Source organism: Hypomesus nipponensis, chromosome 4 (genome assembly GCF_054491055.1).
Source record: "Hypomesus nipponensis isolate SF chromosome 4, ASM5449105v1, whole genome shotgun sequence".
NCBI classification, from domain to species: Eukaryota; Metazoa; Chordata; class Actinopteri; order Osmeriformes; family Osmeridae; genus Hypomesus; species Hypomesus nipponensis.
This window is the reverse complement of record NC_140364.1, coordinates 8,162,140-8,189,206: the sequence shown is the minus strand read 5'-3', so window position 1 is coordinate 8,189,206 and position 27,067 is coordinate 8,162,140. Positions and strand designations below refer to the sequence as shown.

At 47.0% G+C, this 27,067-nt stretch overlaps 4 protein-coding genes across 10 annotated transcripts; 2 read left to right on the top strand and 2 right to left on the bottom strand.

The window, feature by feature from the left end:
- Window positions 1–62: 62 nt before the first annotated feature.
- Window positions 63–8,905, bottom strand: znf384a (zinc finger protein 384 a). Of its 3 annotated transcripts, none has more exons than XM_084696157.1 (12): window positions 8,765–8,905; window positions 7,283–7,350; window positions 6,641–6,923; window positions 6,201–6,323; window positions 5,822–5,860; window positions 5,237–5,388; window positions 5,035–5,111; window positions 4,638–4,862; window positions 3,601–3,768; window positions 2,863–2,941; window positions 2,523–2,681; window positions 63–2,014 (listed from the first exon to the last, which is right to left on the bottom strand). In XM_084696157.1, the coding sequence occupies exons 2-12, from the start codon at window positions 7,343–7,345 to the stop codon at window positions 1,640–1,642; spliced, it is 1,743 nt and encodes a 580-aa protein (XP_084552283.1). In that variant the 5' UTR covers window positions 7,346–7,350; window positions 8,765–8,905; the 3' UTR covers window positions 63–1,639. The 3 variants fall into 3 exon arrangements, with proteins under 3 accessions (XP_084552283.1, XP_084552284.1, XP_084552285.1); XM_084696158.1 differs by lacking the exon at window positions 8,765–8,905 and adding an exon at window positions 8,419–8,717; XM_084696159.1 differs by lacking the exon at window positions 5,822–5,860.
- Window positions 8,906–9,519: 614 nt separating this feature from the next.
- Window positions 9,520–14,341, top strand: kifc1 (kinesin family member C1). Of its 2 annotated transcripts, none has more exons than XM_084696155.1 (16): window positions 9,520–9,611; window positions 10,144–10,207; window positions 10,405–10,482; window positions 10,663–10,762; window positions 10,894–10,947; window positions 11,103–11,141; window positions 11,244–11,442; window positions 11,602–11,767; window positions 12,019–12,186; window positions 12,310–12,423; window positions 12,573–12,857; window positions 12,964–13,128; window positions 13,284–13,422; window positions 13,579–13,718; window positions 13,821–13,894; window positions 14,109–14,341. In XM_084696155.1, the coding sequence occupies exons 2-16, from the start codon at window positions 10,196–10,198 to the stop codon at window positions 14,227–14,229; spliced, it is 1,854 nt and encodes a 617-aa protein (XP_084552281.1). In that variant the 5' UTR covers window positions 9,520–9,611; window positions 10,144–10,195; the 3' UTR covers window positions 14,230–14,341. The 2 variants fall into 2 exon arrangements, with proteins under 2 accessions (XP_084552281.1, XP_084552282.1); XM_084696156.1 differs by lacking the exon at window positions 9,520–9,611 and adding an exon at window positions 9,618–9,772.
- A 121-nt stretch (window positions 14,342–14,462) lies between these two features.
- On the top strand, window positions 14,463–18,337 carry zbtb22b (zinc finger and BTB domain containing 22b). 3 transcript variants are annotated; one of them, XM_084696151.1, is made up of 5 exons: window positions 14,463–14,707; window positions 15,052–15,082; window positions 15,284–15,519; window positions 15,603–16,538; window positions 16,637–18,337. In XM_084696151.1, the coding sequence occupies exons 3-5, from the start codon at window positions 15,289–15,291 to the stop codon at window positions 17,630–17,632; spliced, it is 2,163 nt and encodes a 720-aa protein (XP_084552277.1). In that variant the 5' UTR covers window positions 14,463–14,707; window positions 15,052–15,082; window positions 15,284–15,288; the 3' UTR covers window positions 17,633–18,337. The 3 variants fall into 3 exon arrangements, with proteins under 3 accessions (XP_084552277.1, XP_084552280.1, XP_084552279.1); XM_084696154.1 differs by having other exon boundaries at window positions 15,013–15,082; XM_084696153.1 differs by lacking the exon at window positions 15,052–15,082.
- Window positions 18,338–18,527: 190 nt separating this feature from the next.
- Window positions 18,528–24,150, bottom strand: daxx (death-domain associated protein). 2 transcript variants are annotated; one of them, XM_084696150.1, is made up of 12 exons: window positions 24,041–24,059; window positions 23,518–23,590; window positions 23,146–23,373; window positions 22,447–22,821; window positions 22,218–22,349; window positions 22,017–22,133; window positions 21,550–21,781; window positions 21,300–21,454; window positions 20,846–21,056; window positions 19,798–20,338; window positions 19,520–19,649; window positions 18,528–19,428 (listed from the first exon to the last, which is right to left on the bottom strand). In XM_084696150.1, the coding sequence occupies exons 3-12, from the start codon at window positions 23,371–23,373 to the stop codon at window positions 19,363–19,365; spliced, it is 2,187 nt and encodes a 728-aa protein (XP_084552276.1). In that variant the 5' UTR covers window positions 23,518–23,590; window positions 24,041–24,059; the 3' UTR covers window positions 18,528–19,362. The 2 variants fall into 2 exon arrangements, with proteins under 2 accessions (XP_084552276.1, XP_084552275.1); XM_084696149.1 differs by lacking the exon at window positions 23,518–23,590 and having other exon boundaries at window positions 24,041–24,150.
- Between the last annotated feature and the right edge of the window lie 2,917 nt (window positions 24,151–27,067).

Sequence of the window (27,067 nt, the reverse complement as noted above, 5' to 3'; positions counted from 1 at the left end):
CTCATTCGGTGTGTGTGAAACTGAAGGCATCTTTGCATGTGGTGGAAGGAGTCGCAGGAAGCAACTGTCTCAAACTTTATTATTCATACAGGAAGAAAGTGTCTCTTCAGATGAACATGTGTACTGTGCATATACAGCAAGTGTAGCATACCTGGGGTAGTTAATAATTAGAAGGACTGTAGTAGGAGCAATAGTAACGACATTAATAAGAATATTGAGAAATGTGTTATTTCAAAAGACATCATGAAATACAATACATAAAGACAACCAGCCACTCAGGAGCCTGCTGGGCCAAATGCAGCTCCGTGATTAGATAGCAGTGTAGAGATAGCCCACGTGTAAAATGGCCAATGGTTGTAACCTGCCTGCACTGCAGTCATGTTGCATAGATTCCAACATCAAAAGTAACATCATTTAGACAGAGTTCTGCAAAGACCAACACGGTGTCCAGATTTGTGGAGATCAGGAGTTTCCCAACTGCTTTGTGCTGGTAAGACCTCACTAAAGCCATTGATTCAATGGACACATTGGATCTCACATACACAAGGCTCTTTGGCCATTTCAGCCCAGATCAGCATCAAATCCATTCTAATGCTGGACAGTTTGAACCCCATCCAAATGATTTAATGATGCAGCAATCTGTGAAACGTGACCGTTATGCACTGGATCTGGAACACAACCTTGACATTTTATGATCTGTTTTTGTTTCTTTTCATACGTATTTGAATATCTCTTTTTTGTTTACAGAGACCAGTCTTCCCTTTTATGAGTGAAAAAAGTCATCTATATATATATATATATATATGTACAAGATAGCTTACTTACAGGAACCTTGCAGCGATAACAATGGGATTACATTGACAATTGCATACAATTATTATAACGAAGGTAGTAATAGTTTGTATGAAAGGCTTAAAAAAACAACTTGTTAAAGAGTACCTGACAGTCATTTCATCTACCATCTTCCTGTGGCCTTCTGCAATACAGCAACCATTCTTTTAGGTGGAAGATAGAAAATGATGAAAATGAATGTTCTTTTAATACAAAAGCCTATTTTTTAAAGATGTTCTCCAGCACGTTACCTCCCTCATTCACTCTCTCTCACTCTCTTGTTCTCTCTCTTGCCGCTCCTCCTCATCGCTCACACATTACACTATTGGTAGAAAAATACGTACATATGAAGATATACAACTCAACATGACAATGATGGAAAAACCAAAGATAAAATACAGGCTTCCTCAAGTGCTTTCTGTCCGTTTGCCCTTCCCCTTTGATTAAGCTAATCCTTTCCCTCTGCTTCCTTTAGTGCATTCTAAAACAGTCTGTCTCATTCGTTCAATACTGGACGTTAAACCAGAGCCCATGATCCTTTTCTTTGTCTCTTTGCCCCCCCCCCCCTTTGTTTGGCTCATCTTGATTACATGATTAGGACCTCCATTGTCCATTTATCTTCTCCAAGGCAGTGTCGCTTTTGGATTGACTTTAGTCCTATCCACCTCAGTGATCCTTTCTGTCTCTCCTCTCCTTCATTCTGTCCTTCTCCTGCACCCCTCCATTCTGATCTGTTCATCCCTCTCTTCTGCTCTCCTCTTCGGTCTGTCCATCCACCCCACCACCCTTCCACCTTCCATCTCAACGTCTAGGAGTTCATGTGCTCCACCTGAATGGCCGAGGTGGAGACAGTGAGACAGAGGTCCTTGTGTGCCACCAGCTCAGCCACGCTAACTGGTTTGTACTGGATCTCCCCCGCAGACACCGTCTTGTACTGGTGCAAATCAAACGGACACGACACGCCTTCCGTCTGTTGGTAGCTGACTGGAGGTGGGTTGGGGTTGGCTTGATTCGGCACCTGACTCGCCCCTCCGTGGCCTCCGCCCCTGCCCCCACCCCGTCCGCGGCCCCTGCCCCGCCCGCCTCCAGGGGTTTGGCCCTGGGCCTGCTGTGCCGCCACGGCTGCCGCCACTGTCAGGGGGTCTGGGTTGTGCTTCCTCATGTGCTTCATCAGGTACGTCTCCTGCAAGGTAGAGGAGACGCTCTCATTCATTCAGGCTAGACTGGGATATGTATTGCAGCCTGCACTCAGTATGATGAAAAACATTACTAGGGTGCAGCTTTTAAAGACTGCACTTTGGAAGGGCAGACAAACACACATCTACATCAAGGCTATGGTCACAAATGCACATGGGAATATACAATCCACAGCTGTCAGTTACACAAGGAAACTGCAACCTATTCGTCCACTAAAAGCTTTTACCATCAACTTCATCCATCAGTAGGGAATTCTGTCTAACATTCTAGCATCTAACTAACACAGCCACTTACAGAGACAGTAGCTTCATGAAGCTCTGTAGTCACCTTGAGGTTAACTACTAATGCAGCTACTGGAAGAAGTACACATGAAAGATTAGTCTTCAAAACCTAACACGATCTCCTTATCCCATAATGTGACACTTCCCAAACCCCCTTCCTCTGAGGAGTTACCTTATCTATTTCCATACGTGGCGGCTGATTGGCAGGCTTACCGAGGTATAGGAGCGGTTGCAGAGGCCACAGGAGTACAGCTTGGCATGTTTGACCGTGTGAGTGGACAGGTGCACCTCAAGGCTGGCCGCGTCCGTGTAACCACGGTTACAGTTGTGGCACTTGTACGGCTTGTCTTTGTTGTGCTGCCGGCGGTGAGACTGGTGGAGGGTGGACAGCAATAGGTTATTTCTTTCACATGTTACCTTAAGTTGATACATCTTGATACCATTTAGACTCAACGAGGGGATGATAACCAGATCTAGGATTTGGACTGTAACAAGGATTTGAAAAACGTCTGGAAAGACTGTGAAGATGTTCTGTGGTACTGTGCTGCAGTACCTGCAGGTTGGAGAGCTGGGTGAAAGCCTTCTCACAGCCTGGGTGGACACACTTGTACGGTCGGTCACCAGTGTGGATCCTGGAAAGATGAAAGACGGTACTTGAACTACATTTCCCAGAAACCACGTGTGACCTAAAGACTTCCTTATAGTAAGGCAATTTTCTTCACTACAGAGCAATAGACAAGAGGGAGGAAGGAAAGGCAATGAAGGGAAATAAATCAAAATGGAGCAGACTGGACAAAGGAAGGTGGTGGTGACAATGAGGACAGGGCTGTCTCACTGCTCTACAGAGCTGTCTAAATGCTCTACAGAGCTGTCTCACTGCTCTACAGAGCTGTCTAAATGCTCTACAGAACTGTCTCACTGCTCTACAGAGCTGTCTAAATGCTCTACAGAACTGTCTCACTGCTCTACAGAGCTGTCTAAATGCTCTACAGAGCTGTCTCACTGCTCTACAGAGCTGTCTAAATGCTCTACATAGCTGTCTCACTCCTCTACAGAGCTGTCTAAATGCTCTACAGAGCTGTCTCACTGCTTTACAGAGCTGTCTCACTGCTCTACAGGGCTGTCTCTCTGCTCTACAGGGCTGTCTCACTGCTCTACAGGGCTGTCTCTGCTCTACAGGGCTGTCTCTGCTCTACAGGGCTGTCTCTGCTTTACAGGGCTGTCTCCTTGCTCTACAGAGCTGTCTCACTGCTCTTCAGAGCTCTAGAGGTGTGGGGCTCACTGCTGTTACCTGTGGTGCTGCTGTAGATGACTGAGCTGCCTGAAGGTCTTCTGGCAGTAGGAGCAGGTGTAGGGCTTGGCCCCGCTGTGGATGCGGATGTGTTGGGCCAGGTAGCTGGAGTTGGCGAAGGACTTAGAGCAGTGGGGGCACTTGTGAGGCTTGCCCTCAGTGTGGTTTCTGAACAGGGGGGTAGAGAGAGAAAGAGAGATTTGTTTATATATTTGTTCTTGATGACAATCTGACTGATTGAGGTAGTGTGTGCTCTTTTTGTTGCTGTGTCTGAGTTGAGAAACACAGAACAGAAAACATACAGCAGCAGGCACAGTCACCCTGTATTCTCTCTCTCTCTCTCTCTCTCTCTCTCTCTCTCTCTCTCTCCATCTGAGGGGGCCTACTAGTGGTCATGGGTGGCCTAATGTAGTCCTACTGATGAAGTAGTGTGTGGGTCAGTGAATGAGTGAGCGCTTGTCCTGAAACTGAATCTAACAGCCTAAACCTGTAGGACCCCATATGGAATGTATTGAGTAGGATGAGAGAGAAAACATGAAGGGGATGAGGACATGGACCAACGACCGAAGAAAGAATAAGATGAGAGGACGGAAGGATTAGAGGAGAGAATGGAGGGATGAGAGAGGAGGGAGAAATACATTCCCAATCAAGCAGATGGGCGGGCGGACAAGTAGAGAACAACAAACATGAGAACAAGAAAAAATGTTCAAGACTGAAAGAGGACGGATTCCGACAAACACGACGACAGCATTTCAACACAGTAAGCAGACAGAGATAACACATCTAACTTCATGGCCCTGTTTTGCTCAATATGACTATTGGGAGACTTGGGATGACTGTCAGCTCCTGAGTTCTCATCTGTGGAACTGCCTGAATGCTGCGACCACACACGCCAACATCTACATCCACAGATGAGAAAACACACACACCCTCTGTCTCTTTTCTCCCTTTCACTCTCTCTTATACACTCACTCACACACACACACACACAGTCCAACCCCACCCCCCCACCCAGCAGAATTCCGGGTGACTCGTACCGTGTGTGCTGCTGTAGATGACTGAGCTGCCTGAAGGTCTTCTGGCAGTAGGAGCAGGTGTAGGGCTTGGCCCCGCTGTGGATGCGGATGTGCTGGGCCAGGTAGCTGGAGTTGGCGAAGGACTTGGAGCAGTGGGGGCACTTGTGGGGCTTGGCCTCCGTGTGCGACTTGGCGTGGATCTGCATGTCCGACTTGCTGAAGAAGGTCACCGCACACATCCGACACCTGGGAGACGGGGACGAGCGAGGGAGGGATAGAGAGGGAGAGAGGGAGGGATAGAGAGGGAGGGAGAGATAAATAGAAGGAGCTGATAACACCCCAAAAATAAGAGAGAAAAGGAGCCCAAATGTAATGATGCTGGTAACCATGACGAAGAGGAAGCCCGCTCTGCTCGTACCTGTAAGATTTGGTCCCATCTTTGTTGCCGTGGTCATCCTCGTCATTAGACAGGTCGTAGGGGTCGGCAGAGTGGTGCTGAGAGAAACAGTAGGTAATGTGAATGTCATTTACTACATTTTCTTTTCTCACTCCCCCCCCCCCCCCCCCATTTCCTGTTCTTTGACCGTGCGGCATGCATCCCTCGTGACGTCGTCACTCACCTGCCCGCCAGCCGCCAGGTGAGCCAGGATCAAGGCGTCGCTCCCTGGTGGCAGGGCAGCCCCCACGCGGGGCATCATAGACTTCTTCTTCCTGCCCCGCTTCCCTGGGGTCGGCATGACAACCTGGGGTATAACCACGTCATCCTTCTTGTCTGAAATGGGAGAGAGAAGAGGAGGAGGAAAGATGGGGGAGCGGGAAGAGAGAGGAACAAAGGAGACAAAAGAGTGACGACATTAAAAACACCAGAAACCATACTTCCAAGAGGGGCGAAGTGTGTCTTAAAGATCTCTATAGGAGCACCAAACCACAGCAGAACCATTAGAATGATCGAACAACTCAAGCAGACCTGTGTCCAATGAGCACACGCCAAATATTGAAAGTATCCTATGAAGTGCATTTGATTTCGTTCTTGGATTTAGCTCCAGGTCTGACTAGTCAAGGGCTGAGCGCGCAGTGGGTTTGGATGAGATGACAGAGGCTGGAGAGGTGATGAGCGGGCCTAAGCTATGGCCTTTGAGTGCGGCAGTGGTGGAGCAGAGTGGGGATGGAGGGATGGGTCGATGGAGGGATGGGTGGGTACTCACTGTGGCTGTAGTAGTAGAGAGAAGAGTGCTGGCTGCTCTCTGACAGAAACCGAGAGAAGAGCAGAACACACTCAACACACGGAGCTAGCTACCTAGCTCTCTTCTCCTCTCTCTCCGTTCCGCCATCCCAGCGAGGGGTGGATGAGGGGTTAATGGTTGCTCTCAGCGTGCTGCAAGGGGTTAGCGCGTGCTGCAGTGTGTGGGTGTCTTTGAGTGAGTGTGTGTGTAAGAGTATGACAAGTTTTAAGAAGCAGCTTTCAGCCACACCAGGAACCACATGAAGGAGATCATAGTTGGTTTATGATAGGGCTCCAGGAGTCAAAAGTCATTTGGGAAGGGGTGGGGGGGGTTCCAAGGGTTGAGGGTCAGAAGTGGTTACCTGTGTTTGTGGGGTGCAGTGCGGACACTATCATGGTGGTGGCGTGGGGTCCGGATACAAAAGATTGTGTGGAGGCAGGAGGGGTGACCAGTGTGCCTTGGGGAGTGGTTATCACTAGCCCCGCTGGGAGGGAGAGAGAGACCATGACTCACCTGACTACACAACACACACACACACACACCCATAACCATCCTAGTGAGGACTGTAAACACTCACATGCATACACGTCATGAACAGACACCCACAAACACACAATCTTAACCAAATGACATGTGGGGAAACAATGTTTGAGAGAGATGGAACATGTAGCAGATATGATGGCACATGAATCACACTGCAAGAAACAAATGTCACCATGTAGCCATGTAACTCAGAGCTGAGACATGACACGCAGGCAGGCAGACAGACTAACCATGAGTGTTTAGTTTTTGTTGACTCACCTGCGGTCATGATTCCAGTGGAGGAGACAGGTACCACTGTGATGTTCTGGGAGGTGTGTGGCTGATGCAGGTGTCCCCCGCCACCACCCATTGAGGGGCCACCTCCCCCCTCTTGTTTGGGCACTCTGACTCCCGCCCCCGCATCCATGGCAACGGAACCCTGAGAGCCTGTGTGTGCGGCGGCAGGGTAGTGCGAGGACGAGGACGAGTGGGAGAAGGAGGGAGAGCCCTTCTCCGGTCCCAACTGATCCTTCATCTTGTTCAGGAACATGGCGTTCTCTATCTGGAGGAAGTGATCGAGGGAAGAGGGAGGGAGGGAGGATAGATGATGGACAAAAGGGGGGGGGGGGGGGGGGGGGGACAGGAATAGCAAGAGCAAACATGGGTGAGATGTCAAAGGAAAATGAGGAGAGAAAGGTTGGGTTGAAAAGGCGAGAAGTGTGGGGAGAGGACTTGGTGATCATTTGAGTGGACTAGACAGCCAATGGATTCAAGTTTACATGTGCATCATAGTTTCAGATGTTTTAGCCTTCCTTTGCCTATAGGTACAAGCTTATAATTTAGAGCAAACAGGTACTGTTGTCTTTAAACTGCGATGACAACATGTGTATTTCATGAGACGTCCAATAATAAGGTTTCTACCTGTCCTTGTACTGTAGGGACGGGGGACCAAAAGTATGATGAGTTGAAATGGGAATCTTCCATTATTTCTGTAATTGAAAAGCAACACACTTAGAAAACACCCCCTCATCTGGCATCAGGGAAGACGGTACCCATTTCAACCAGATGGGATTTTAAAAATATTTTCAAAATGACTTTATATGCGATTGATTGAGGTACCCTGACATAATAGAACACATCACCCAAATAAAAAATCTACCCCCAGGGTGACTCAACCAACCAGAGTATTTGGCAGGCTTCTTTGTCATTGACAGTACCCAGGTGAAATCTCAACTGGTGTGACGTCGACACAAAGTGACTCTTGAGTTTGGATCAACAGCTCAATATCTTCCAGTTACGGAGCCCAAGATCATAGGAAATAGACTAGCTTTCATTGTAGATTAGATCATCCATGCATTTTGCCATATACTTGTATTTTGTCTCAGTGGTGGTAGGGGTGTAGCATAGTATGTGATTGTGTAACGCATTAGGATGAAGGAAACACATGCACTACGCCAGAGAAGCTATCATTGTGATAGAATGTGGGCAATCTTGGACTTCTAGAACGCCCACTAAAGGAATGGCGCGAGATCCATTGTACAGGTTTTTAGTTTATTATTCCCACATGCACAGTTATTGAGATGGTATTTGTTACGCGCTAAGGCTTTAGCTGGTATAGATGAATTTAGCTGTTATGATAGTTTTCTATCTTATCCATGCAAATGAGCCGACCCTCTCTCAAAATTGTCTGCCATTATTGGTAACGGGCTCATAACCTTGTGAAAACGACATAAATAGCCTTTAAAAACATGTGCGACGCAGATTCCAGAAAACATGCTACGTTACATTACAGATTGCAAGCAGTTGAGTAACGTTGTATGGCATTTAATTATGCTCGCTGTACAATGGTAGTTTCTAGCAAAGGTTGCATAATAGCCATTTTGATGGAAAGCACACAGATGTGAACGTTAATAGAAACCTAGCCAAAACCGTTAAAAACGCATTCATACCAGTCTTGCCATAGACAACACAGCTGATAGTGATGTTTACCAACAACTGTCAACAACACATTAAAGGAACTGTGAAAGTAGCTGGACGTAGCTACCAAGCTAACTTGCCTCCATTAATTTCAGCTTTTGTTCGCTAGGTTGCTACAATGCGGCCTATATTCACTGATATGTCATGACATGAGAATAAAACTTGCGCTTCAGAACATAAATGTCCAAATGCCTAAGCCTCCATCCCTCTCCCCGTTCGTCTCACTGAGAAAATAAAAAAAAGAAAAAAAAAGTCACGAATAAAAAAAACGAACAGAGAAAAAAACGTCGACGCGGAATGCCCTGTGCGAGACGCAGCTTTATGCAGACTTCCGGCGGTCGAGACAGGGGAATGAGGCTGCTCGTCCAAGTTGCCCTAAACACACTGAAATAATTAACGATTGAGTAATTGCTCGATGTTAATTACCGGTGCAGGCGATTCCCTTTCAAGCCCGGAGCTTCCTTGGGCCGGACAGTTCGGAAACTCAGTCCAAATCCGCCCGAACCCTCAGATTCACCGATTTTTTTTCCCCGTTTCTTTTTTTTCTTTTTTTTCCTTACCCCCCCCCCCCCTCCCCCTTCTTGTACGTCTGCTTGATTCCACTGTACCCTTCCGGAGTTTTGATATCCGGTCTAGTTCATCTCAAATTATTGTAAAAATATATAAATGCAGCATGATTCAGGATTCAACTATTACCACTAATGCCATGGTACATGGTTGACTTATGTCTTATTACTAGAGAACAAACATCTACAATCCTCTTATTATTGTAAAATATCATCCTACATTGGCATACCGATAATCTAATTAATTTAATGATGGCTCAACATAATTTCCACTGCTAGTGATACGCTTATTAACGTATGTTGATGTTAATTTGACTAATGTACCAATATTATGGGCTAATACTAATTCATGCAAATCATTACTTATAGGTAGTCAGATAGGTAGGTACATAACACATTCAGATCACTACAGTATGTAAAATACCCTCATCAAACAATTCTAATATATTTAGTCTCTTTTATATACTAGCTGCACCGTGGGGCCGGCTAAGAAGCCTAAACAATGGTTTGGCAAGAGCTGAATTGTGTGTCGTTAACCATAAGATGGCAGTAAAGTATCTGATGGATGCCAACTGCCGTGAAACAAAAAACAGAAGAAGAAGAAGATTCATTGATGTCAACCAATGGCATTGCACTATCTGGAAGCGGCAGCAAAACATTTCAATTTCAAATTCAAACGGCTGCAGAGATAGAAGTTACAGGAACAGGTAGGCTGATCAGAGAATAACTTTGTTCAATAGTGATAAGAAATTCCACATCCAATGCATTTTTTACATCAATTTTTACCGTACAGTACAGTAGTACGTAGCCTAGCACAAAATGTGATAACTTTGAAGACTGAGCCAACGTTCATTCAGTAGAGCTAACTGTAAGTACTGTACAGTCAGTCATTGGCCTGAAGTAAAATACCTTGTTTGTTTTGGTTTGCGAGCGATTGGTGGCACTGCGATTATGTCTGTATAAACTGTACTGTACTACACCTAACTAGAACTGAATCTTACCATAATGTAAAAAGGCTTGTTATGTATTGTTTACTAAGTTGAGATTGGCTTGCCAATATAGACTACGTACTGTACTACTAGGCTACCACTAGCAATTCGTTTGCTAAGGAACACACGAGTCTAGCTCCTATAATACTGTTACTAGGCTAGTTAGCGTAGTACTTGCTAAACAAACAATCATACGTTTAAGCTATAAGTTTAAACAATTGCTGACGGTTTATTCTATTTCCTCACACAGGAAGACTAGCCACATAGCGAACTCACGTTACAGTACAGTCAGTAGCTGGAAGATGAACAAGGAGGTAAGTTGGGGTACCAGACTCAACTGGCTAGTGTTAAAATAACGAGAGACACTCATCTCAACCTTTCATCATCTCATTACATCCAGCTACGTTAGTAGTAGATTACGAAATTGCCACCTTTCACATCTATGATTGTTTAGACAGGACAACTCCTTTTTGTATTCATACACAAATCATATATATATATTCCTTTACAGAACACATCCAAACTGCCAGTCATGTCTGCAAAAAGGGTCCTCAGCACCGAGAGCAGTCTTGACTCACAACCTGCTCAAGTGAGTATTTTCTGGTTAAACAATATCTAGCCGGACACATAGTTGGCTAAGAAGCCTAAAATGTAGCTAAGGGTTAACATTTTAATTTAGCTTAAGCTTTAAGAACATTCTAGGTATTTTGTTAGCCTATTATTTGAAATGGTATGAATCCTAACATCGATGTAAATACTTCTTCTTCAGAAGAGGATGAGGAAGGTTGAGCCAGAGCCTGTCAAGGTACGGCAAGCAGTAAGTGTCATTGGCTCCAAGAGGGTCCCTCCACCTAAGCGACCAGTAATTGGTGAGTAAAATCTAACAAAACGCCTGTAGTTGTTTTTCATTCATATATATTATATTTGGATGAACAATGCCAATCGACGCCAACGTAAGGGAATTAATTACAAAGTTATTGTCTTTTGTCTTGGTTCTTAGCCAAACCTATCAGGCCCACAGGGGCTGCTACTGTGGCTGTTGGTCCCTCCAGGGGTGAGTTTTTTTTTTGTGTTTGTGTGTCTATAATAAATAGTAATAATAATAATAATGCATTTTATTTATATAGCGCTTTTCAAGGTACTCAAAGCCTAATAGCCTAGGTCTGGTGGCACATCACTCTCATCACAATGTTCCGTTCTGTTCTACAGGTGTCCAGAAGCAGCCGGTTGCCTCGGTCGCCAAAGGAGGTTGGTACTGCAGCCAGCCAAAGATCCCCTCCGTGAGGCTCAATGACATGTCTAAGGATGCATGTGGCTGACCCCGGTCTGGTTCACTTCTCTCTCGCACAGTCTCAGCAGGGGGGTCCAAACGGCCAGCATGGGACCTGAAGGGGAAGGTGAGCGATATGGAGGGGAAGCTCAACAACTACCAGAGCCGTGTGAAGCTGGCGAATCAGGAGAATGAGGGTCTGAAAGACACGGTTGCGCAGAGCAAGCAGAAGCAGGCTGAGATGGTGGCCGAGCTGAGTAAATTACACAAACAGATCAGGTAGGCCACTGGTGGAATGGCAGACAGGATTGCCCAGAAAGGCTGCCTATACTGGATCCAACACATGCAGCAAATGTACGGGCTTGTGTCCAAACTCAGAGAATAACCCTAGATCTCTGTGTGTGTGTCTGGCCATGTTTCCCTGATTTTGTGTTTCAGCCAGTATGAGGCTGAGCTGTCAGCCCTGTCTGGAGTCAAGCAGCAGCTGGAGGAGGTGACCAGTGAGAAGGGTTCCCTGGAGAAGAGCCTGAGCAGCCTGCGAGCAGAGCACCAGATCCTGCAGGGCCTCAGGGACGGCCTGGAGACAGAGCTCCACAACCTGCAGGTGGGTCACAGCTCAGAACCGTTTCCTGCTCACACAGCTGCCAGGGAGCACACTGTAGCCCCCTGAGTAGAATATTACAGATGTACGCCTTCCCGGACAGTTTTAGAAAGATGAACACCATCCTATGAACTAGTGTGTGTGTTTGTATGTGTTCCTTTTCTGTTATACCCTTGTGTGGTGTCTCCTCTAATCACTTCCAAACCCCCCCACTCCCCTTCCTGTCCTACTGCCCCTCTTTCTCTCTTGATCAGACCCAGTTCTCGGTGCAGAGCTCCAGCCTGTCTCGCTGCCAGATCACCCTAAGGGACGCCCAGGAAATGGTGCGTACTTTGGAGGAGACAGTGGCTCGGCAGACGGATGAGCTCCATGCTGGGGAGATGGAGCGTAGGAAGCTCCACAATGCCATCCAGGAGCTTAAGGCAAGCCTACCTTGCTACACCTTCTAAGCTACATAACCCCTGGATCACGATGACTGGATCTGAAAAGAAAATTTGATCTTCCTCATACTAAGCATGTCTGCCTCTCCACTCTGGTCTGCGCAGGGGAACATCCGTGTCTTCTGCAGAGTGCGCCCACCATCGACTGGAGGTCTAATGGACCACATCCAGCTCCCAGTCCATGACAACAAGTCCTTGACTCTGGCCAAGACTGAAGAGGTGAGAACCAGTGCTCTTCCAACACTGGGAGACCTGCTCAGTCATTTATAGATGGAATGATAAATGTTTTTCAAGATGACTTTTCATGAATGATAGTCATGGAAGATAACCTCATTCTGCCCCCTATCCCACCTGCTATCCTCCCCCAGTCCCACACAGGCCGTGGCAGTGAAACCCAGAAGAGCTACAACTTCAGCTTTGATCGGGTGTTTGGACCCTCCTGCAGCCAGAAGGAGGTGTTTGAGGAAATCAACCTGCTGGTGCAGTCCGCCTTGGACGGATACAACGTGTGCTGCTTTGCCTACGGCCAGACCGGCAGTGGCAAGACCTTCACTATGGAGGGGGATGAGACAGAGAGCAGCAGGGGCGTGATCCCCAGGGCTGTCCAGCAGATCTTCAATGCTGCCAAGAGTCTCCAACAGCAGGGCTGGGAGGTTGGTTGGTTTCTTAGATAAATATAAACAATTAGGTTATTTTCAGAGCCATACAGATCTCAGTGTAGAGTAGAAGTAATGGATACCAAAACATGTTTTCTCCTAGTATACTTTTACGGCCAGCTTTGTTGAGATTTACAATGAGACCCTGCGGGATCTACTCTACACGGGCAAGCCCAACAAGAGGCCTGAGCATGAGATCCGCAAGGTGAACAACAACGAGGTCACCGTCACCAACCTCACATACCAGAAGGTCACCACTGAGGATGAGGTATGCTAACTTGCCTCTATTCCCACTCTAAAACACCAGCCTGGATGGTGTATTTGTTTTGTATTGGTTGTGAACTAATTCAATATTAAAGATGTTAACCATCTTTTCTTTATTCTCTTCCCTCCTTTCCTACTATCCCTCCTTCTCTCCTCCAGGTGTGCAACCTGATTGCGCTGGCCAATCAAAATCGCTCCACCGCCAGGACACTCATGAATGACCACTCCTCCCGCTCTCACTCAGTATTCCAGCTGGACATTGAGGGCGAGAACTCTGGGCGAGATGTCAAGTGCAAGTGTATGTCCAGGGCACACAGTATAACTTCTACACTCTAAAGACCCCAAATTACAACCTATAGATCACAAACCATACTCTATATACCAAAACATACTCTCAAAGGTGTAATGAATGTTGATGAGTTGGAGGCTGAGGCTAAACTGCTTCTGATTGCAGCATCTCTGTGTCTGGTGGACCTGGCCGGTAGTGAGCGCGTGCAGAAGAGCCAGTCACAGGGAGAACGCTTCAAGGAGATGACAGCCATCAATGGCTCTCTCACCAACCTGGGCATTGTGATTGGAGCTCTGGCCAACAAGGTGGGTCACAGACACCAAACAAAGAGCTGCTTCATAAATGTGACATTTTATGTGACGTCTCTAACCCAGTCTCTCGCTCTCTCTTTCCCTTTCTGTCTGCAGGATAGCTTCATTCCTTTCAGGAACTCTAAACTGACATACCTTCTTCAGGGGTGCCTGGGAGGAAACAGCAAAACGTAAGTGGGAGAGAAATGGAAAACAGGTGGTAAATTACTAAGAGCCTAATAGTAAAAAGGAGTAGGAGTCCTGTTTTTAAAATCAGTTTGGATACATTTGTGCCAGAGAATCCTTGTTGGCATTTTTATTGTTTAAGTAGGTGTTCTTCCATGCATCCCAAATTCAGAGGAAAACAAACGTGTGCCTTTGTTTTGTCTCCTCACTTGTTTCCAGTCTGATGTTTGTCAACATTGCCCCGGAAGCGGACAGCTTCGGAGAGACCCTCAACTCTCTGCGATTTGCCAGCAAAGTAAACGACTGTGTGATTGGAACGGCATCCGCCAACCGCAAATAATTTTTTACAAATGATTTTATTGTATTGAATGCATTTTATAACTACTATTACCGATTTATAATTATTTTAATACCCATTACATGCACCTTTCAATAAAGGTTAGTTTTATTGGTTCTGTGTCTGCTTGGTTTATTAAACATCAACGCAAAAATGTATGACATGTATGTGACATTTTTAAGTTAAAGTTGTCCATTAAAAACCCACTTCTCCGGGGCCACTAGACTTTGGATAAGGAGACCACTGTAGACTATTGGAATGCAGCCCCAGATCCTAGACAGCCCTGCCTCTTTTTTTTTTCCTTCTATCGGACCAAGTCTGTTGCGTCTGGCTGTCTGACATGCCATAAAGGCAACGGTGGACGAGTAGTCTACAGCAGAACATAATGGAGATCAACATATCTTCCAAAACTAACACACAAACTTTAGGGCCAGGGTAGTTACGCATTGGACATCGGGTATTCGGAATACGTCTCTGAACGGTAAGTTTGGTGTCTAGCTACTAATAGCCACATTAGCTAGCTGATGTTTGATCACACCAGCCTGCCATAGAGCTGGCAACCTCCATAGACCAACCTGTTTGTGTTCCAGCTGCGGGCGCTAGCTTATGTTAGCTAGCTAGCAAGCTAACGAAGTAGAATGAGAATGTGCTAATTAACGGCTAGCTAAATCTAAATGCAAAACAATAACTTGGTTGCCACGTTACGCTACCACAGTAAATATATAAGTTACATTCACTAGCCGAATATGTGTTTGCTTGAATAGCCTACCCTCCATGTCTGAACAGTTTTAGTGGAACGCTATTAATGATTGCTTCGTAATGCAGGCAAGAGGAACCCCACAGTCCATCATTTCAGGTTCGTGGACAATAAAGACAATGTCTACTTTAAGATGCATAGGTTAACGATAGTCTTCGGGGTGTCTTCATGCGACTCTTCAAGCAAAATAGGTTTTAACAATATTTATTGTGCTGTCCTTTGTGATTATGACCACAGTTCCTCACCTTCACCCCTGTATTGCGGGACAAAAATAATAAATTGATGGATTGATCTCCCCAGCCTAGATGCAGTCTCAGTCCCACTCCCTGCCCGGCAGTAGCAGTGTGGGCTCCAGTGCCCCTTCTGGCTCCATGGTGCAGGTGTGCTTCCCTAGTGTTCAGACTTCTGTGCTGGAGAGCTTGAACAGACAGAGGGAGGAAGGACAGCTCTGTGATCTGTCCATCCAGGTGCAGGGACAGGTGTTCAAGGCCCACCGCTGTGTTCTGGCTGCATCCTCACCATACTTCCATGACCAGGTAGTTGGCTCGTCAAACAGACCGTACTGAATTGTAAGATTCAACCCATGAGCCTAGCGTCTATTTGTTCCCCTATTCCTCAGGTGTTGCTGAAGAACATGTCCACCGTCTCAATTCCGGCTGTCATGGACCCTCTGGCCTTCGAGAGTGTGCTGTCGTGTGCTTACACGGGCCAGCTGCGGATGCTCCGCGAGGACATCGTCAACTACCTGACTGTGGGCAGTGTTCTGCAGATGTGGCACATTGTGGACAAGTGCACCGAGCTGCTGAAGGAGGGGAGGGCAGCAGGAAGCAGGGCCCTGCTGGGGCAGGCTGGAGGGGGGGAAGGCCTTAGGAACCCTGGCTGTAGCAGCAGTGCTGCTGGTGGTGGTGGAGGAGGGCTACCAGAGGTCCAGCGTGGAGGCTCAGACCCCCAACCAGTCCCTCCACAGACCAGTCGGCCCTCCCTGAGTGAGAGCCAGTCCCCCAGCAGCACCAACTACTTCAGCCCCAGAGAAGCACCCTTCGGTGGGGGACCGGCAGTGGTGGAGGCCCCGGGGGAGGGGGGAGGCTCCAACACTACCCCCAGCTACTGTGATCCATCAGGGGGAGAGGCCTTCCTCATTGAGGAGGAGGAGGAGGAAGAGGAAGAGGAGCTCCTCTACTCCAGGAAGAGAGAGAGAAGGAGTGGGAGGAGGAAGCGAGCGAGGGAGGCATCTGACCTGGAAGTGGGCGTCAGCGACAGCTTCGGGGTTTCGTCCTATCAGGACGGAGATTCCTCTCCTTCGCTGAAGCGTCCGGCCTACAGCCAGCCCAGCATCATGCCCCGGAAGCAGTGGGTGGTGGTGAAGACGGAGCAAGCGCAGGATGACGACCTCATCGTCGTGTCCGGGGAGGAGGGGGCCGAGGAGGAGGATGACGACGAGGAGGAGAGGGAGTTGGAGATGATGAGGGAGAGAGAGAGGACGTTCAACATCTCCAACATCAGGACCTTGGCTGGAGACCTAGCATCTAGAGCAGAGACCGGGATGGACACACAGGTATAACATGATATGTTTTACATACTAGGTATGATCACAATCATGTCGAATAATTCATCTTCTGAATTCTCACTAATCATAACCTGTTTTAATACCAGGTGGACTACTGCCACTCTTCTGAAGACTACCTCAAGTTTGATAGTGGCTTGTTGGACCAGACCCCATCCCAGAACCTCCAGGACAGTTCTGGTCCCATGGGGGGCAGGTCGGTCTCATCCCTGTTGGGTCAGGTCCAGTCTGCTGCTGCCAGGGCCCAACTCTACCCCTTAGACATGCAGGGGAACCAGATCCTGCTCTACAGCCAAGCCACTCTGGAAACAGCACCCCCACTAGGCCTGGGAGCTGGTATAGTCCAGTCATACAAGGGACCAAACCTAGAGCACGGAGCAGTCCACCTGTCGGCACAGGGGGGTTTGGGTGGCGGCATGGACGGGATGGAGGGAGGGGCCGGAGGAGGAGGAGGAGGGGTCTCAGGGAAGGTGTTCATGTGCCACTGTGGGAAAACCTTCACTCACAAGAGCATGCGCGACAGACACATCAACATGCACCTGGACCTGCGTCCCTTCCACTGCCCCGTCTGCGCCAAGAAGTTCAAGATGAAACACCACCTGACGGAGCACATGAAGACCCACACGGGCCTCAAGCCCTACAACTGCCACAGCTGCGGGAAGAAGTTCATGTGGCGGGACAGCTTCATGAGGCACCGCTCTCACTGCGAGCGGAGAGGGGTAGGGAGAGGAGGAGGCGGCGGGGGGGAGGGAGGGGGCGGAGGAGGAGAGGGGTCAGACGGAGGGGAGGTCATGTCCCCGCCCCGGCCCTCTCACCCCCACCTGCCTGGTGGCGAGGCAGGGCAAGGCATTGTGGGTAGCAGGGCCGGAGTGTCCCTCCTGTCGTCTCACCACCTCAGTATGTCCGCCGGCGGGGGGGTCGGCAACGCTGTGTCCTGTCTGAGCATGTCCGGCGAAGGGACCATCCTCGGGGTTAGCTCTCAGAGTTCGCAGGGTTCCTCCATGTTTGGTGTGGGTGCGGGCCGAGAGGGTTGTGCAGAGGATGTGTGTAAGGTCAGAGCGAACGACAACGACAGCGTCACATAACAACCAAAGTAGAGACACCGCAAGTTATTACCATAAGCTAACATAGTCCCTCCTGGAACCTCCCAGGTGATTGTTCAGTATAACTTACTCTTAGGTACCTCTCTCAATGACTGTTGGGTTGGACATGGTGTATGTCTTGTCAGATAACCAAATATGAAGAGACAATAAATAACAGGTCCTTGTTAACTTTGTCAGAAAAATTATAGAAATATGGTGAAATAATAGTCAATGTGAGTGATGTGATTAATTGAGGCAGTATTGCCTCTCTAAGCAAGATAATGCTTACATTTACTGTCAGTCAGTACTGCCATTTTGTTTCAAACATACACATACTGTATATGGATCAATTGTACTAAACTCTACCATTCCTGCTGCTATTTCACCATTCTTATTCTTGTGTGCCATTCAGATTTTCAGTGTTTACACACGGTCTAAACATCCTTATTCATCATCTCCACTCTTAACTATAGGATCTGTGTGTATGGCTTTTAAGATACACCATGTGCGGTAGGGAATTATGTTTACCTTCTGAGAAGGTTTAGAAAAACTATTTTTAAGCAGGACTGAAAAACGAGGGATTTTCAGAAAGGACTTTTAATTTACGTGCCAATAGGTGATTAGAAGGAACTTTTGATGTGTGTGTTCCAGTGAACTAAGACTACAATGCACTCTTGGTGTCATTAACAGTAAACTAATTATTTGTCATTTTCCACTTGCATCATTTACATCTGAGTTAACGATATTGGAAACAGGTGAGTTATTGTGACGAGCTATTGCTACTGTCTTGTTTCAGTTCAAGTAAAAATAAGTGGTGCAACCTTTTCAGCTTATGTACATTACTGCGTGCGTGAATACATGCATGTCATCTGTGTGTATTTACCAAATGACCACATGGTTGAGCGATCCACTTTTATTAGAAAAGGTTTTTACAAGAAAGAAAAGGTGCTTTCTGTAACATACCCAACATATTAAAAGAAATACAAAAATAAATGGTTCATTCACCCCCTACATAGAACACATCCCCCTGTACACCCTGTGCTTCTCTACTAGTTTATTTCAAATGTCCCAGTGAACCTGGTTGTCCTCGAGGCAGGATCTGATTCCCAGAAACCCTGTCACATTCCTCAGTTAGACAGACTGCAGATAATACAATAGCCCTACCAAGCTGGTACATTGCCTGAATAATCTAATATCTCATTATTGCATTCTGTGTGGATGTACACAGGCTTAAATCAAGTGTTACATTTGTTATTTCAAAATTTACATCCAGCGACACACAGCAAGGCCATACAGGACATATGTACCCCCAGCCATCCACTGCAGAAATAATCAATAAAAAATGGAATTCATCAAGGGAGGAACAACTGATTACTCTGAGGAACAGACAGGTAAAAATTCCCATGCCCCATGCAGGGGCTATAAATAGAAAATGTAAACACAGTGGGGATAAAGCTCTACTTTCTCATCCATGTGTGATGAGAAAAGGCTAGTTCACTCTCTCTGGTCTGAACATGTGTACCTTTACTTGTGTTCACAGTAGGACGCAGACCTGAAGCAGATCACACACTTGAAATCAGTTGAGGCGCATTTAATCCGCTCCAGAGTTTGGCCTCTTGGGACAGTTCTGATGATTGCATTGCAGTAGGTTAAGTCAATCCTAAATGTTGGGAAATGGTGGTCAACCCTGTGGTATTAAGAGGCACTGGTTTGGAGGTTGTAGAGGCTGGGGTCTAGGATCCTTCCGAGTCAGACAGAACAATGATCTCGTCCGGGTCACACTGGGTCGCCACATTGACCTGGAAAGTAAACACATTAAACACACGTATATACGCAAATATATTTACAATATGCTTTGCCATTTGCTCTTAGCCCCTCCCCTCTTCCTACCTTGTTCTTTTTAGGGGGCGGAGTTGACTGGGAGCTGGTGACCACTTCCTGTTGAGGGGTGTCTGCCCTGGTGGAGTCTGCCTGCAGGGGACTGTTGGCTACACCTGAGTCCAGTGTGATGTCGACCTCACTGGGGAAGAGATTGGAGGACAGAAAAAGGGAGACTGACATTTTTGTATATTCGGCTCTAAAACTGAATGCCTAAAAGTGATCCAAGTAATTCTTGGATACATCCATTGCCTCTATTAGTATCCATGGCTAACAACTAGATATCTTACCTCTCATTGGCATATGTCTGGATGCCATTTTGGGACTTCCTGTGTGACTCCTTCTGGGGACTTCTCCTTCTCTTTCTTGTGGCAATGGGGCTGGGGGGGCGAGGACTACAATTTGCTGACCGTGTCTCACAAATTAGCTGACTTGTTTCCTTCTTGGTTAAAAGCGGTTCTGGGGAGGGTGGCAAAGAGACATGATTTGCTAAAAGAGGAGGGGACCGGTCTGAAGTGTCTACGCCAGTGCTAACAGACACGATCGATTTATGGTTAGAGGAAATGGCGTCTTCAGCATTGAGATTTGCTGGCTTGTTCCCTTCATCTAGTTCCATGGGCTCTGACTGGCTAGGACTGTCTGTGGGGGAGGGGTCTTCCATTAGGGGCGAGAAACCAGGTGCGGACACAGGACTTGCTACGTTTGTTTCTAGTTGGTCCTCCTCTTTCTTCAGTTGTAGAGCTCCAGCGTCCTGGCTAGACGGCTCCCTCACTCCGTTCTGCTTGTTATCATTCACTGCCTCTGTGTCATCCTCTTCTTCCTCATCGTCCTCTGAGTTAAGAAAAAACACAACAGCCGGGAAACTTTTCATTCAAAGATAGAAGAAGTTTTAAAGCCAGGAACCTAGCAATTTCGGCTTTCGTTCGAAAGGATTTAAACAAAATATTCCAACCTCTCCCTTCAAAGCCACTCCCCCAATACACATGAATGCCTGACTACTGCCAGGAGGGCGGTAGAGGGACAAGCAGCCCGTCTAATCACTGCATTCAATCTGGACTAAATGATTGGTAGTGTTTATTAGTCCTGCAACGCCCACAGATATTGGATATTTTACTGTCAAACCTGTAGATTTATTGGTTACTATCAGGATGTGAAGTTTATGTAGGAAAAATGACAAAGTGCATCTCAACATTACCAACCCTGCCTTTAATGGCTATTTACACACCATCATCATAAACACAATTTGTATTCTCTATCACCATCTTTATCATCATCAATACAACCTCCAATGCCATCATCACAAACTCCACAACCAGCATCTTCACCATCATTCCTTACCAGGTCCAGCTTGTGCTGTGCTGGCCTGGATCTCCTCTTCAATGTCTGGATCAGATGACATGTCTTCATCCTCCTCCTCCTCTTCCTCCTCCTCCTCCTCAGGTAGCTCCTCCCCCTTGGCTGACCCCTCCCTTACAGCTGACCCCTCCCCCCCGGCTGGCACCTCCATTTCCGCCTCCTCTCCTTCCTTCTTTTCATTGGCCTTTTGGGCCTGTTAAGACAAAAACAGACAGTCAGGATATGCCTCTCCCCCTAGCCCTTCCCATGCTCTTCCTTTCCCCTAGCCCTTCCCATGCTCTTCCTTTCCCCTAGCCCTTCCCATGCTCCTCCTTTCCCATAGCCCTTCCTCTCCCCCTAGCCCTTCCCAGTCAGGATATGCCTCTCCCCCTAGCCCTTCCCATGCTCCTCCTCTCCCCTAGCCCTTCCCATGCTCCTCTTCTCCCCTGGACCTCACCTTCTTCTCCAGCCTCTTCCTCCTCTCCTCCTCCTCTGTGTCATCTTGCTGCAGGGAGTACTTGTTGATGACCTGCTCCAGGCTGGACAGCGCCTCCTCCCTGTTAGAGCGCAGCTTCTTCTGGAGGGTGGAGTCCCGCATTGCAGGGTCTGTGGCTTGAGGGTGGTGGCAAGAGAGGGGGTAAGATTAGAGGGGGAACGGACACACTCACACACACACAGTAATCCGGTAGCCTTAACCCCCGCCCTACCAGGTTTGTAGGGGTCTGTGAGGTGGGATCCGAAGTTATAGACCATGTCGAGGTGGCGTCTCTCCTGCAGGCGATTGCCCGTTTCTTGAAAGGCCATCTGGGCGACCTGCACCAACTGCTTCCGACTCAGCGACAGGCTGTGGCGCTCGTTGGCTCGCTGAACCTGCTGCAGAATGTCCGAGTAGTCGGGGGGGTTCAGCTGGGCCTCGGGGCTGTTGATGAAACGCTCTATCTGAGGGGGGGGGGGGGGGGGACACGACAGATCACTATTTGAGTAATGTCACTGTTGCTGACATTTCCATCTTTGTTCCCAATAACGCATCCAACTCATTTGTTTTTGATAACAGTTTGTCAGCAGTCACAGACTATTATGATAAATGGTCCATCTTGACTTGCGATGGCTTCTCCTGGAATCCTACAAAAGGTCTGACATGTTTGATACCAGATGAGACAGTGTGCGTCTTTACCCTTTTGTTGATCTCAGGATAGCGTGTGCCACTGTAGCTGATCCTCTGCTCTATCACTCTGCCTGTCAGAGTGTTGCACCCCTTTAGCTCACAGAGCTTGTCGTAGATCTTCATCATCTGGAGGAGAGAGAGAGGGCATAAGGGGATGGGTTCTGTAGGTGTGTGTGTGTGTGTGTGTGCGCGTGTGACCTTGCAGCTGACCTTGCCCTTGAGCTTGTGCTCCTGGATGTACCCAGAATCCTCGGCCATGAGGTCGTCGAGGCTCAGCTCCTTCTCCTGCAGCCGCCGAATCTCGTCGTTGTAGACCTTCAACAGGTTCTCCAGGTACGCTATCTGGGGGAGAGAACACGCCAAACGTGGAAACACACAAACCCAGCCTTATAGAACCTACAGCCTGGACCTACAGCCTGGACCTACAGCCTGGACCTACCTGTCTTCTGGAAGCTTTTTTTGTGTTCTTCTCCTTCTCTTCATCCACCTTCTCTTTCCCTTCATCCTGCTTGTGTTTCTCCTCTGGCTGTCCTGAGGTGGACGGCTGCTCCTTCTTGACTGATGAAGCCTTGAGCTGGGCCTTGGTGAGGGTCTGCCTCCTCTTGGCGGCGCGCTGTTTTAGGACGGTGCAGAGCTCGTTGATGTAGACGAAAGTCTTCGATCGATTGGCCTGTGCCCGGGTCAGGCACCGCCCCAGAGTGTTCCGGAACTCCACCGAAGCCAGAAAGTCCGGCGAGGCCTTGGCGTGCTTGGCATGGAGAAAGGTCATGACCTCAGGGTGGTCCTGGGTGTGGTTGGAGCAGTGTTCTACAAACTGGGAGGATGAATGGGAAGAAGGAGATTAAAGGGGGAGGAAGAAGGTAGACATTAGAGCATGCAAATAATAAGGGGCAGGACAGCATGGAAGAGGAGGAGTATTGGAAGACGGGTGAGGGAAAGCATCAACATGTGAGCCAATAGGGAGGAAAGAAAAGAGCAATGTGAAGACATTCACATTGGAGTAAACTAGGGAGACGCTGCTCCATCTGTCCCATCCCAAGCACATACAATCTATGCAGAGGGTGTGCTTCGTCTCATCATGTGTACTCCTCCATCATCAAGACCTGTTGCTATCAACCCAACAGTTCTGCCTATTTACCTCTGAGAATAGTCTCTGGTTCTCTGCCTGCAGCACGTGGCTCTCCTTCTTTGCAGATGCAAATGGTGATTGGGTGATGTGTGTTGGGGCAGGTATCTGGGCTCTAGGGGGTGTAATGGGATTTGTTGAGGGTTGAGAAGAGGAGGAAGATGGCTGAGGCCGCTCTTCTTCATCATCATCATCATCAAGGACAACAATGCTGTTCATTGGTTCAAAGCAAACAGCCATCTGTACAGGGATAGAGAGTTGGGGGTTACTTGGGCCTCCATCATCTAAAATCAAAAAACCTTCTGTCATAAACTGGATGAAACTAGCAGACATAACTAATCTCTGTTTCAAAACTAAATCCAGACAACAACAAAAAAGACACACCTCTCAGCATGTAGGGTATGACTTCATTGTGACAGAGGCTGGTTGTTAATCATTTTAAACCATTTCGTCACGACTGTGAAAAACAATGTTACTTGAACCAAACGAATAGTCGAATATGCATGCTAGCTAGCTTACTAGCAACAAATAGCTAGGCAACTAAGGATACATTTAAATATAAGATTGTCTTAATGCTGTATATATTGGTTGTTATGGCTCTGACAACACAAAGCTATCGAATATCGACAATCCCACATATTAACTCATTCCGATCAAACCCAGCGCATTGTGTTGGCAATCTACTGTAGTGGGTACAAGACATTACTAGCTAGCTAGCGTTGATAAATAGCTGTGCTAGTATACGGTTTGTGAGCTAGTCTGACTGTAGTGGTGTATTTTGCTAGGTAGTTACTAGTGTTGAGTACTACTTTCATGCAATGATAAGCTAACGGTAGGTCTGATACTAAAGTGTTTATATAAAATGTACAGATAACAATAATGACAAAAAAAAAACTCGCCAACTTACGCTGTGGACCAAAATATCACAATTCCAAGTCGTCTAATCTAAGAATAAGCAACGCTTCCATTGGTTAATCATGAGACGTTTCCCAGTAACAGTCTTGGTCATTGGCTAGTGGTTACTTAAATGAAGGCCTGCGTCTCAATAGTTTACAATGGGTTAATGGTCTCATAAATTTATGTAATTAAATACTTATTAACAATAACTTCTGACCATACTTTTCACACATTGGCCTTCGTTTCCTTCCCGTCCAGTAGATGCGAGCTTTCTCTAATCTAACCTACCAATTTGACCCAAAAGACAGAAATTAATTATTAACCTCAGATGTATTTATCATTATGTGATAGACAAGAAGGTTTGTTTATTTTTGTTTTGTTTGGGGGGGATTTCTCATTCAGTGAAAGGGCAACGTTAATTAATGACTTCATTATATTTTGGAAAATGGAAATGCATCGCTGTTTCAGACGACCGGCTTCAAGGTTGGGGTTGCGAAACTACACCATCTCCTTGGTCTCAGACCGTTCGAGATGGCGTTCAGTTGGAGGTTGTTCTTATTCTTATTCTCCAAAGCGTCATTCTCATCATACCCCCAATCTCAATATCACAGACTCATGGATTTAGAGACGCGTTCTCACTAACTCTGTAAGGGTTTAGGGCTGCCTCACTGTAAAATTGGCAAGTGTGCGAGCCGGGCTCTTTTGCAGACATTTGTGGCCCTATATGCACCATGATATGCACCCTTTCCGTAAGTCCGCATTTTTGCCCCCAATTAACAGCGTGGTGACGTGAAACACGTGGGTTATCAGAGAAAGCCCGGAAGACGCCTTATGAAAGAAGAAGAATATGGTACACAAACAAGAATGGAAGGAGCAACTAACCTAAGTTCACGTTTTGAAAAAAAAAGTTTACATGTAAGTTTAAACACAAAGCTCACTGTTGGCAGAGAAAATAATAAACGTAAAATGAAAAGTCCCAAACCCACAATAATAGTGTTCAGGGGCGTCGCTAGACCCTTTTTACTGGGGCACGTGCCCCCTGCCCCAGTAAAATCAAAGGTTTTAGTTTTAACTATTTACTTTATTGCCAGTGCATCCATTTAGATTGATATTCCCGGAAAAAATAAACCCAGTAATCCCAATCAACGCTTGTAAAAGTGTTTAACTGAAAACACAAACCGATGCATGCAGAATTCCATGTCAGAGCGCTCTTCTGCGCTTGCCAAATAGCCACTGCAGCACGCACACAGAAGTCCAGGTGTCAGACTTGTCACACAAGTCAGAATTGAAGTAGGCTAAGAAAAAAGGGCCTGTGCCCCAGTAGAGTTTCATTTCTAACAACGCCTCTGATAGTGTGTAACATGCTTCGGCAATGAAACGGTCACGGGACAATGCCGCAAAGTGTTGTCCTATTCCTAAAGTATTTTGAGCCTTTGTAGCCTCTTTTTATTTTTTTTGCCTTTGCAGCCTATTGCACTCAATCACTTGCCATGTGACGTCAAGAAAGTTTGTGATAGGGTTTAGGGTGGATATTGCAGAAATCCCAAGTCTCCCGGAAGTTCCGGGAGTCTCCAGCATTTCGATAGCGGCTCCCTGACGCCCAGATTGCTGGCGTCAGGGAGTCTGCAGAGACTCCCTGAAATGAGTCTGCAGGTTGGGATGTCTGAGGGTGTCAGGGAGTCTGCAGAGACTCCCTGAAATGAGTCTGCAGGTTGGGATGTCTGAGGGTGTCAGGGAGTCTGCAGAGACTCCCTGAAATGAGTCTGCAGGTTGGGATGTCTGAGGGTGTCAGGGAGTCTGCAGAGACTCCCTGAAATGAGTCTGCAGGTTGGGATGTCTGAGATTGAGATTGGGGGATAGAAGCATTTCTTGTCAAATGGGCAGCTAATTTGCAAGATAGTAGCCTAGGCTACAGAGCGATTGCAACACAACTTGTCAAAATGTGCTGCAGGCAAAGAATGATAAGCCCAACTAATAGGAAACTTCCAACTCATTTGTTCACCCCTCATTCTATTTTTAACTTGGGCAGAAAACTTTTATAAAATATAACATTGTCTACGAGTCTATGGATTCCCAAAAAATGTAGCATTAGCATCTTAAACCAGTGTGTAGCCTACAGAACTAAATTAATTTCACCTCACAAGCTCAAATAGACTATTCCTTCCACTAATTATCTTTGCAAAATCTTATGTGTGATCTCACTCTACTTTAGACTAAAACATTTCCACATATGTTAGTCCTTGGACAACAATCTGGAGTTGTCATGTTTCCTAAGAGAAAATTGTTGCTCATCCGTGGAAGGGCCAATGTGGTGTGGGCAACCCTGTGGACTAAGAAACAGTAAGCCTGTAATGCCTTAAATAATCTGTGACGTTTGATGGAACTTCCACAAAAAAGAACCCGAGAAGTGGGTTCTCACTTTCATAAAGAAGCCAACAAGCTTCAGGAATGTCTCATATCCTACTGTATGTTGGGTTGCCAACTTTGTCAACCCCAAATGTAGGACATTTTCTTCCAGGTGCGCACACGCACATGCACACGCACCAACAGCTGACCAACAATAACGGAAATCGCAAGCTTTCATTAGCCATACCATAAACCTACTAAGTTCAGTGTAATTTTGGCAAACCACTAATAGCTAATTGCTTGGATGTATTGTTCATAATAATAGTCAAAACAATTATTACACGTTTCTCATTTTGACAGACAATAATGCTCACCTCACCAGTGGCCAGTTCACACACTGTCACCAACAAGTAACAGCCGTGTCCCATAGCAACATTTGCGTAAGTTTGAGCATGTTTACTGTCCGGTGAGGCTGTGATTGGAATACGGGACAGGACTGGAGCTGTCCCTAACGGGACAAATGAAAATCACCCAGAATTCGGGATGTCCCGGACGGTTGGCAACCCTAACTGTATGTGACACAGTTGCAAATCATTGCCACAGTTTTGTGTGGCTATTCATGTGGGGACCAACAATTCAGTTCGACCTCACCTTAACCTAACCCTAATCAACCCCAAAACCTTACCTAAAC

Excerpts from the sequence above, each read along its gene's own strand:
- znf384a (XM_084696157.1), bottom strand. The coding sequence starts at position 7,345 with ATGGAAGATTCCCATTTCAACTCATCATACTTTTGGTCCCCCGTCCCT. Across the intron at positions 4,863-5,034 it reads GATGGGACCAAATCTTACAG|GTGTCGGATGTGTGCGGTGA; the intron begins GTACGAGCAGAG and ends CCCGTCTCCCAG. Across the intron at positions 2,942-3,600 it reads CATCTACAGCAGCACCACAG|GATCCACACTGGTGACCGAC; the intron begins GTAACAGCAGTG and ends TCATCTTTCCAG.
- kifc1 (XM_084696155.1), top strand. Across the intron at positions 10,483-10,662 it reads TTGACTCACAACCTGCTCAA|AAGAGGATGAGGAAGGTTGA; the intron begins GTGAGTATTTTC and ends CTTCTTCTTCAG. Across the intron at positions 10,763-10,893 it reads ACCTAAGCGACCAGTAATTG|CCAAACCTATCAGGCCCACA; the intron begins GTGAGTAAAATC and ends CTTGGTTCTTAG.
- zbtb22b (XM_084696153.1), top strand. The coding sequence starts at position 15,289 with ATGCAGTCTCAGTCCCACTCCCTGCCCGGCAGTAGCAGTGTGGGCTCC. Across the intron at positions 15,520-15,602 it reads CACCATACTTCCATGACCAG|GTGTTGCTGAAGAACATGTC; the intron begins GTAGTTGGCTCG and ends CCTATTCCTCAG. Across the intron at positions 16,539-16,636 it reads AGACCGGGATGGACACACAG|GTGGACTACTGCCACTCTTC; the intron begins GTATAACATGAT and ends TTTTAATACCAG.
- daxx (XM_084696149.1), bottom strand. The coding sequence starts at position 23,373 with ATGGCTGTTTGCTTTGAACCAATGAACAGCATTGTTGTCCTTGATGAT. Across the intron at positions 22,350-22,446 it reads AAAAAGCTTCCAGAAGACAG|ATAGCGTACCTGGAGAACCT; the intron begins GTAGGTCCAGGC and ends TCTCTCCCCCAG. Across the intron at positions 22,134-22,217 it reads AGCACAAGCTCAAGGGCAAG|ATGATGAAGATCTACGACAA; the intron begins GTCAGCTGCAAG and ends TCTCTCCTCCAG.